Source organism: Lepidochelys kempii, chromosome 1 (genome assembly GCF_965140285.1).
Source record: "Lepidochelys kempii isolate rLepKem1 chromosome 1, rLepKem1.hap1, whole genome shotgun sequence".
NCBI lineage: Eukaryota > Metazoa > Chordata > Testudines > Cheloniidae > Lepidochelys > Lepidochelys kempii.
The window spans coordinates 265,336,675-265,347,472 of record NC_136380.1 but is presented as its reverse complement, the minus strand read 5'-3'; the positions used below and the strand labels follow the sequence as shown (position 1 = coordinate 265,347,472).

At 45.9% G+C, this 10,798-nt stretch overlaps 1 protein-coding gene across 1 annotated transcript in view; it reads right to left on the bottom strand.

Moving 5' to 3' along the window:
- Positions 1-673: 673 nt before the first annotated feature.
- STRA8 (stimulated by retinoic acid 8) overlaps positions 674-10,798 on the bottom strand; it is a 29,298-nt gene continuing 19,173 nt past the window's right edge. Inside the window, 2 exon segments of the mRNA XM_073330944.1 lie at positions 674-739; positions 8,509-8,620. Of these exon segments, the coding sequence (XP_073187045.1) occupies positions 674-739; positions 8,509-8,620 (178 nt within the window).

Below are 10,798 nucleotides of genomic sequence, written 5' to 3'. Positions count from 1 at the left end.
CCTATCTGGAGTTCCTACTATAGGAAAAGTTTGCAGCTATCACCATCAGAGATTGGGTCACAATTCATGGGGGGAATCAACAGGATGCTAATTTAGCACCCACATGGATTACTGCCTCCTTATTACTTATGATACAGCCTACTCTAATGACATCGACCTATGGACTACATGTAAGCCCACACAATAATACAGACTCTCATAAAACTGAACAGACAGCCCCCCCTTCCCTAGCAATTTCTTGACTACATACAATCCCCTGCCGTATTTTGGCCACTAATTTCATCACCCATACACTACATTTCCCTGTACATTTTACTGGTTACAGGCAGCTTGCTATGCTGTGTTGTGGCTGATTTGTATGGTGTGATGTACTAAAAGGGAAAGAAATGGACGGTTCTTACCTTTAACATCCCAGCACATCTCGGTAAGAATGTGAGAGTATCTAGTAAAAATTTAATCATAAACGCTTGTTTAATTGTTTGCACTTTCCGGTCTCCATTCTGAATTCACCACGTGGTGCTGAATTACATCTTGATGCCAAGATGCTGGCATGCATTTTGCCATTAGTGGACACGTACAGCTACCCACAAATTGTAATAAAAATTGCACTGGGTCATAACACAGACACCCCTCTTATTGGCATATTAACAACAACAAATGTGGAGCCAAACACTTACCAGGCTCCGGGGCTACATTCTGCCTCTTCTGCTTCTGCTGCCAGTTCTACGGCAGGCTGCTCCTAAGGGGGGGCAGGGTGTCATCAAACAGCTCCTCTGAGTATGGATCCAGAATGTGCTGTGTCTGCTCTGGAGACAAAACCTCTTCGGGGACTGGTATGAGCACCAGTCACCAGATCCGGCATCTGCTGGCTCCCCTCCAGCATTATACTAGATTTGGGGGTCAGAAGGCTGCCATCCAGGCTATTGTGAACTGCTGGGGGTTCAGTACCCAGCACCCAGTCAAAGTCCTTGTTAAAGAGACAGGATGACGGGGAGTTCCCAGAGGTGTGCATTCTGATCCCTGGCTTTCCGGTAGTCATTCATCAGCCGTTTAATCTGCTCCCTTTATGGTCACCACTCCGCTGAATTCCACCACTGTCTGCTTATTTCTTGGTACACATGATCATTTCTGGGATTCTTACTGGAGTGGAACATCTTGCTTGCCTCACACCACAGCTCTACCAGAAGCTGACTGTGGGCCTATGACCAGGTAGCAGTGTGTTTGACAAGGACTTCTGTTCAGTGGCCATAGCTTATGCAGGAGATGGTTCACTCCCTTTATACTTCAGCAATCAGAATAAAATGGAAGGGTTAAATGCTGAGCAGCTGAACTTGAACCAGGGAACTGCTTCCGCTTCCTGGGCGTTGACTGGCTAGTCTTGGGATAGAAAGGCTAGGAACAAGGGATTGTGGGACCGCGTTGGCGGACTCTCAGGATGCGAGTCTGGCAGACTGGTGCCCGAACTGCATCCACGCTGCAAAATGGTGCAATTTGGATGGGACTCAGGCCCATCTTAGGGCATGGATGCTGAGGGCTTGCTGGCCTGAGGTCAGACACACTTCTGTGCAGACAGAAGGGAAGTATGGCTTGAGCCTGAGCTTACACGACAGTCTAGACACACCCATAATTCATCTAGTCCCACCTTCCACACCAGTGCAAGATTCTGTAGACTGGGGGAAGAGGGGAGTTAATATTTTTAAAGGCACCTTAGTGATCTAGAAGCCTAAGTCCTATTTTCAAAAGTGACTTAAGCACTTCTCTTCCTAAGCCCTGGTCTACACTAGGACTTTAGGTCGAATTTAGCAGCCTTAAATCGATGTAAACCTGCACCCGTCCACACAATGAAGCCCTTTATTTCGACTTAAAGGGTCTTAAAATCGATTTCCTTACTCCACCCCTGACAAGTGGATTAGCGCTTAAATCGACGTTGCCGGGTCGAATTTGGGGTACTGTGGACACAATTCGATGGTATTGGCCTCCGGGAGCTATCCCAGAGTGCTCCATTCTGACCGCTCTGGACAGCACTCTCAACTCAGATGCACTGGCCAGGTAGACAGGAAAAGAACCGCGAACTTTTGAATCTCATTTCCTGTTTGGCCAGCGTGGCAAGCTGCAGGTGACCATGCAGAGCTCATCGGCACAGGTGACCATGATGGAGTCCCAGAATCGCAAAAGAGCTCCAGCATGGACCGAACGGGAGGTACGGGATCTGATCGCTGTTTGGGGAGAGGAATCCGTGCTATCAGAACTCCGTTCCAGTTTTCAAAATGCCAAAACCTTTGTGAAAAATCTCCCAGGGCATGAAGGACAGAGGCCATAACAGGGACCCGAAGCAGTGCCGCGTGAAACTGAAGGAGCTGAGGCAAGCCTACCAGAAAACCAGAGAGGCGAACAGCCGCTCTGGGTCAGAGCCCCAAACATGCCGCTTCTATGATGAGCTGCATGCCATTTTAGGGGGTTCAGCCACCACTACCCCAGCCGTGTTGTTTGACTCCTTCAATGGAGATGGAGGCAATACGGAAGCAGGTTTTGGGGACGAAGAAGATGAGGAGGAGGAGGAGGTTGTAGATAGCTCACAGCAAGCAAGCGGAGAAACCGGTTTTCCCGACAGCCAGGAACTGTTTCTCACCCTAGACCTGGAGCCAGTACCCCCCGAACCCACCCAAGGCTGCCTCCTGGACCCAGCAGGCGGAGAAGGGACCTCTGGTGAGTGTAGCTTTTAAAATACTATACATGGTTTAAAAGCAAGCATGTGAAAGGATTACTTTGCCCTGGCATTTGCGGTTCTCCTAGATGTAGTCCTAAAGCCTTTGCAAAAGGTTTCTGGGGAGGGCAGCCTTATTGCGTCCTTCATGGTAGGACACTTTACCACTCCAGGCCAGTAACACGTACTCGGGAATCATTGTACAACAAAGCATTGCAGTGTATGTTTGCTGGCATTCAAACAACATCCGTTCTTTATCTCTCTGTGTTATCCTCAGGAGAGTGAGATATAATTCATGGTCACCTGGTTGAAATAGAGTGCTTTTCTTCAGGGGACACTCAGAGGAGCCCATTCCTGCTGGACTGTTTGCCTGTGGCTAAACAGAAATGTTCCCCGCTGTTAGCCACAGGGAGGGGGGAAGGTTGAGGGGGTAGTCACGCGGTGGGAGGAGACAAAATGCGACCTTGTAACGAAAGCACATGTGCTATGTATGTAATGTTAACAGCAAGGTTTACCCTGAAAGAGTGTAGCCACTGTTTTATAAAATGTGTCTTTTTAAATGCCGCTGTCCCTTTTTTTTTCTCCACCAGCTGCATGTGTTTCAATGATCACAGGATCTTCTCCTTCCCAGAGGCTAGTGAAGCTTAGAAAGAAAAAAAAATGCACTTGTGATGAAATGTTCTCTGAGCTCATGCTGTCCTCCCACACTGACAGAGCACAGACGAATGCGTGGAGGCAAATAATGTCAGAGTGCAGGAAAGCACAAAATGACCGGGAGGAGAGGTGGCGGGCTGAAGAGAGTAAGTGGCGGGCTGAAGATAGGGCTGAAGCTCAAATGTGGCGGCAGCGTGATGAGAGGAGGCAGGATTCAATGCTGAGGCTGCTGGAGGACCAAACCAGTATGCTCCAGTGTATGGTTGAGCTGCAGCAAAGGCAGCTGGAGCACAGACTGCCACTGCTGCCCCTCTGTAACCAACCGCCCTCCTCCCCAAGTTCCATAGCCTCCACACCCGGACGCCCAAGAACGCGGTGGGGGGGCCTCCGGCCAACCAGCCACTCCACCACAGAGGATTGCTCCAAAAAAAGAAGGCTGTCATTCAATAAATTTTAAAGTTGTAAACTTTTAAAGTGCTGTGCTTAAAGTGCTGTTTGGCATTTTCCTTCCCTCCTCCACCACCCCTCCTGGGCTACCTTGGTTAGTCATCCCCCTATTTGTGTGATGAATGAATAAAGAATGCATGAATGTGAAGCAACAATGACTTTATTGCCTCTGCAAGCGGTGATTGAAGGGAGGAGGGGAGGGTGGTTAGCTTACAGGGAAGTAGAGTGAACCAAGGGGCGGCGGGGTTTCATCAAGGAGAAACAAACAGAACTTTCACACCATAGCCTGGCCAGTCATGAAACTGGTTTTCAAAGCTTCTCTGATGCGTACCGCGCCCTCCTGTGCTCTTCTAACAGCCCTGGTGTCTGGCTGCGTGTAACCAGCAGCTAGGCGATTTGCCTCAACCTCCCACCCCGCCATAAACGTCTCCCCCTTACTCTCACAGATATTGTGGAGCACACAGCAAGCAGTAATAACAGTGGGAATATTGGTTTCACTGAGGTCTAAGCGAGTCAGTAAACTGCGCCAGCGCGCCTTTAAACGTCCAAATGCACATTCTACCACCATTCTGCACTTGCTCAGCCTGTAGTTGAACAGCTCCTGACTACTGTCCAGGCTGCCTGTGTACGGCTTCATGAGCCATGGCATTAAGGGGTAGGCTGGGTCCCCAAGGATACATATAGGCATTTCAACATCCCCAACAGTTATTTTCTGGTCTGGGAATAAAGTCCCTTCCTGCAGCTTTTGAAACAGACCAGAGTTCCTGAAGATGCGAGCATCATGCACCTTTCCCGGCCATCCCACGTTGATGTTGGTGAAACGTCCCTTGTGATCCACCAGAGCTTGCAGCAGTATCGAAAAGTACCCCTTGCGGTTTATGTACTCGGCGGCTTGGTGCTCCGGTGCCAAGATAGGGATATGGGTTCCGTCTATAGCCCCACCACAGTTAGGGAATCCCACTGCAGCAAAGCCATCCACTATGACCTGCACATTTCCCAGGGTCACTACCCTTGATATCAGTAGATCTTTGATTGCGTGGGCTACTTGCATCACAGCAGCCCCAACAGTAGATTTGCCCACTCCAAATTGATTCCCAACTGACCGGTAGCTGTCTGGCGTTGTCAGCTTCCACAGGGCTATCGCCACTCGCTTCTCAACTGTGAGGGCTGCTCTCATCTTGGTATTCATACGCTTCAGGGCAGGGGAAAGCAAGTCACAAAGTTCCATGAAAGTGCCCTTACGCATGCGAAAGTTTCGCAGCCACTGGGAATCGTCCCAGACCTGCAACACTATGCGGTCCCACCAGTCTGTGCTTGTTTCCCGAGCCCAGAATCGGCGTTCCACAGCATGAACCTGCCACATTAGCACCATGATGCATGCATTGGCAGGGCCCATGCTTTCAGAGAAATCTGTGTCCATGTCCTGATCACTCACGTGACCGCACTGACATTGCCTCCTCGCCCGGTATCGCTTTGCCAGGTTCTGGTGCTGCATATACTGCTGGATAATGCGTGTGGTGTTTAATGTGCTCCTAATTGCCAAAGTGAGCTGAGCGGCCTCCATGCTTGCCTTGGTATGGCGTCCGCACAGAAAAAAGGCGCGGAACGATTGTCTGCCGTTGCTCTGACGGAGGGAGGGGCGACTGACGACACGGCTTACAGGGTTGGCTTCAGGGAGCCAAAATCAACAAAGGGGGTGGCTTTACATCAAGAAGTATTTCAGGCAGGACTTCACGGATGGTTCCAATAAGAAATGGTGCACCTAAGTTATTGTCCTTATTGGAACAAGAAGGTTAGCCTGGCCTCTGATTGATACATGGCTAGATTTACCTCGCTGCACCTTCTCTGTGAGAGACTGCAGTGTGATCTAGAAGAATGAGTCCCCTAGACAGGGGAGGGGGGGAAACAAATGAGTACAAAACAAATCTGGTCTATTTCTTGTTTTGATCCACTCCATCTATCTTTTACATCTTTGGCTGGCAGCAGACGGTGCAGAAGGACTGCAAGCCATCCACATCTCATGGCTGCTCGGCAGAAGATGGTACAGTACGACTGCTAGCAGTCCGTATCGCCTGCCCGCTCACCATAAGACGGTTCAATAGGACTGACTGCAGGACTAAAGCGAATGACCTGGTCAAGTCACTCCAAATTTAGTCCCTGCGCCCATGTCTGCCTAGGCCCTCCTGATCGACCTCACAGAGGCGACCAGGAGCACCTCGTACATGACGATGACGGCTACCAGTCGTACTGTACCGTCTGCTGCCACAAGGCAAGGGGTTGCTGCTACTGTGTAGCAATGCCGTACCGCGTCTGCCAGCACCCAGGACACATCGGGTGACGGTTACCTGAGCGGGTTCCATGCTTGCAGTGGTATGGTGTCTGCACAGGTAACTCAGGAAAAAAGGCACGAAATGATTGTCTGCCCTTGCTTTCACGGAGGGAGGGAGGGAGGGAACGGGGGCCTGACGATATGTACCCAGAACCACCTGCGACAATGTTTTAGCCCCGTCAGCCATTGGGATCTCAACCCAGAATTCCAATGGGCAGCGGAGACTGCGGGAACTGTGGGATAGCTACCCACAGTGCAACGCTCCGGAAGTCGACTCTAGCCTCGGTACTGTGGAAGCGCTCCGCCGAGATAATGCACTTAATGCACTTAGAGCATTTTCTGTGGGGACACACACTCGAATATATAAAACCGATTTCTAAAAAAACGACTTCTATAAATTCGACCTTATTCCGTAGCGTAGACATACCCTAAGTCCCATTTACTTTCAATGTGACTTAGGCGCCTAAGGGCTAGATGTTCAAACATACCTAGGCACCTAGATAGCTTTCTAGTGAATTTACAAAAGCACCTAAGCAGGTTAGGGACCTAACACCCACTGACTTTCACTTAACACAGTTTTGAAAATTCTACCCTAGAACTAAAGTAATGTTTTATCTTATCTGCAGTTGAGCAACACTTACAACAAGGCCTCAAACCAGCAACCCTGGACAAGTTATATAATTGCATAACTGATCTCCCTGTTAGAAATATTTTCCGTCCATATAATCTAAACATTCTCAGTTTTAGGCCTCCCATTCTCCACTGTGGTGGACATAGTTCTTTTCATTCTTCTGCCTGGTTCTCTCACAAGTATTTTTTCAGGTGGGGTGCCTTAGCAGCACTGAGAACCTGACCAGAAACTTGTCCACAGCAGCTGCATTTGATGTGTGTATAAACAGTCACAGTCATAAATTATTTGATTTGTAAATTGTTTGAGAAAGCAGTGGAAGCAGCACTAATTAGTTTGTACTGGCCAGCTAAAAACCCATCAGCTGATCAGTATTGTTCTTGTCCCACAGTTAGAGGGAAAGGTGATCATGAGCTGTATTTTATTATTCAACCAGCTACACATTGTGCATCCTGATTACAGTTAAATCTGCCACCCCACCTTTGTCATATGCATGAACCTTAAAGACACTAGTTAATCTGTTCTGGGCGTTTTATGCCATCAGCATTGCCCTATTTCCTGAGCTAACAGAGAGCCTGCAGGAGCTACTGTGCTTGGGGCAGAATGGAGAGTCTGTGGCTACTGGAATGTGGAGCTGCATCTTTGCTCTCAAACCAAGAATCTTGAAGGTTGTATTTTGCCTCGTAGTATTATTCCCCAGGTGTACTGTGCTGCTATCATCTACATTAAATCCAATACCACGGGTAATTTGCCTGTTTATATCCATTATTATGTGATTTCTCTTTAGATTCCCTTCTAATTATCTGTCAACTGACAACCTGGTATTCCTGAGGAATGAAAGTGCATGGCACATTGGTTTTATCTTGAGGGCTATGCCATCTGAATTATGAAGAACATCAGCCAACCACCTACAGGTTAATCCATAGCTTCCTCTGATGCTACAAAACTTTTTGTCTTTCACACTCTAACTCCATTTCTTATTCCCTCTGCTTGTCTCTTCATGACCTAAATGTCACACCACCTCTTCCCACCCTCCCCAGTCTGGGTGTAGTGAGATAGACTCATGACAAAAATCACTCACGCTCTAATAGCACTGTTTTGAAGAAAGGAAAGGGAGAGCACATTGTGACTACCTAATGCAGACAGACATAAATGCTATGCATCTTTACTCCCCCACAAGCTACATGCAATAAAGAAAATATGTATTTTGGTTGCAGCTATTTCTTCTTTCCCCCTCCTTCCTCATCTCTTATATCACGGATGATCAAGTGACAGAAATTAGGAAGCAGAAGTAACAGCAACTATCAGAGAGGCAGGGCTGATGTTGATCACAAGCAGGATTTACTTAGGGATGCCCCCACATCCCATGCAAGCTCTGCAGCTCAGAGGCTGACCCAATCTCCCTGTCTAGTAGGGGGATGAGAGGGGGAGGAAACAACCTGCAATCTGAATGACTTTCTGTCCACTGGGCCAGCCAGCTCCAATGATATCAGTGAAGTTATTCAAGAGTTAAATTTGGCCCTCATGTCTTTTGTAGCATCTAAAATAAAACAACTGAACCTTGCCCCCTAAATGGTGAGTCGATTAATCTTTGGAATGGAAGGAATTAAGAAAATAATTAAGCCTAAGATTCCAGTTTGGATGATCCTGAGGATCATGAGCAAAGGCACATCAAATGGAAATCCCAATCTGCTATTCAGAGGAATACACTGCCTCATCTGTAACAAACACTTTGGCAAGGCCTACCTGGAGAAACTGTGTGTTAGCAAAGAAAAGACCCTTTAAGAAACCAGTGATCTGCAAGTAGAGCCGGTGGTTATCCTCTGGATTTTCTGAGGTGCAGCCTGCGAACATTGAGCTGAAAATTGAAACAGAAATTATACTTAATTTCCAGTCTCCTGTCTCCTCCTGCTCACTTCTTTTCCTTTTTATTTATTTACAAACCTTAATTATTTTCAGGATTAATAAAATAAAAGCAAACAACTGAACAATGGGGATATCATTACACAATAAATTATACAAATATAGAAAGGTGATACACGAAACAATTATCAAAGCAAAGAAATTCAGAGATACAGGTATGTGGTAGATGTGATCATATTATTCCAGCAGAAAAATGTATGCTAATTATAATACAAAGTAACAGTCATATTTATCTGGCAGCCTGAATGTTTTATAGCATCACCTTGTTCAAATTAAGGCCTTTTATTTTTTATGTTACATTTTGAGTGAATTAGACAGCTTTATGTTGTCATAGAAGTTGACTGAGAATATCAACTATCAACAGCCACACTGTGGCCATATGCTGCACAACTAATCTTGAGCCTGACTTCCAGCCTTGCATCTTCTCCTGAGCTCCCACAGAGCTCTGCCAATGCACATAGCAAATCTTTTTTATTCTCGGCCTGAGTTGCTTGAAACCACAGGCTGACAAAAAAAAGACCCAATTGTTCTAAAGCAGGAGCTGGCTAGGGACATGTGCACATGGGGCACTAACTCAGTGTGCCTGAATGCTTCCCCTAATTTTTTTAAAAAACATCACTTGTTGTTTAACTGGTACACATTTAATTCAGTTTTATTATATATTTGAGTGTGTTTTGGTTAACAATCTAAAAGGACTGATTCTCATTTACACTGCTCAAGCAGTGTGAAGTGGAGTCTTGGTTTAAGTGCAGATCACACCTCACATGTTAAAGGACCTTCTTAAACTTCTGGACAATTACCATTTCCTAAACTTACAACTTGCAGGGAGAGAAAATCCCACCCAAGACAAAACTTGCAGCGAAAGTACTTCAGAGCTGAGTCACCACACAGATTTTCTATTAAGAAACACAATCCTTGCCCTTGCTAGGGCTACTGGCTGAGATCAAGAGTGATGACATGATCTCAGCCTCTCTTGATGGACTACACATAGCCCTTGCACAGGGAAGGACTTGATGTAATAGATCTTTCCTTTCTCTGACGTTACTATTCAGGTCAAACTACATTTCTGCTGTGTAAGGTATTTGTTATTGTATTAGAATACTAAAAAAGGGTGAAGGAGACTAGTCTAAAAAGTAGGGTTGTCAAGCAATTAAAAAAATTAATCGTGATTAATCACACTGTTAAATAATAGAATACCATTTATTAAAATATTTGTGGATATTTTCTACATTTTCAAATATTTTGATTTCAATTACAACACAGAATACAAAGTATAGTGCTCAATTTATATTTATTTTTATTACAAGTATTTGCACTGTAAAAAAACAAAATAAATTGTATTTTTCAATTCACCTAATACAAGTACTGTAGTGCAATCACTTTATCGTGAAAGTCGAACTTACAAATGTAGAATTAAGTAGAAAAAAATTGCATTCAGAAATAAAACAATGTAAAATTTTAAAGCCTGCAAGTCCACTCAGTCCTGCTTCTTGTTCAGCCAATCGCACAGATAAACAAGTTTGTATACATTTGCAGGAAATAATGCTGCCCGCTTCTTGTTTACAATGTCACCTGGAAGTGAGAACAGGCATTCTCATAGCACTGTTGTAGCTGGCGTCGCAAGATATTTACATGCCAGATGTGCTAAAAAGTAGTATGTCCCTTCATGCTTCAACCACCATTCCAGGGGACATGCATCTATGCTGATGACAGGTTCTACTCGATAACAATCCAAAGCAGTGCGGACTGACGCATGTTCATTTTCATTATCTGAGTCAGATCCCACCAGCAGAAGGTTGATTTTCTTTTTTGGTGGTTCGGGTTCCGTAGTTTCCGCACTGGAGTGTTGCTCTTTTAAAACTTCTGAAAGCATACTCCACAGCTCGTCCCTCTCAGATTTTGGAAGGAACTTCAGATTCCTAAACCTTGGCTCAAGTGCTGTAGCTATCTTTGGAAATCTCACATTAGTACCTTCTTTGCGTTTTGTGAAATCTGCAGTGAAAGTGTTCTTAAAATGAAGATGTGCTGGGTCATCATCCGAGACTGCTATAACATGAAATATATGGCAGAATGCAGGTAAAACAGAGCAGGGGACATACAATTCTCCCACAAG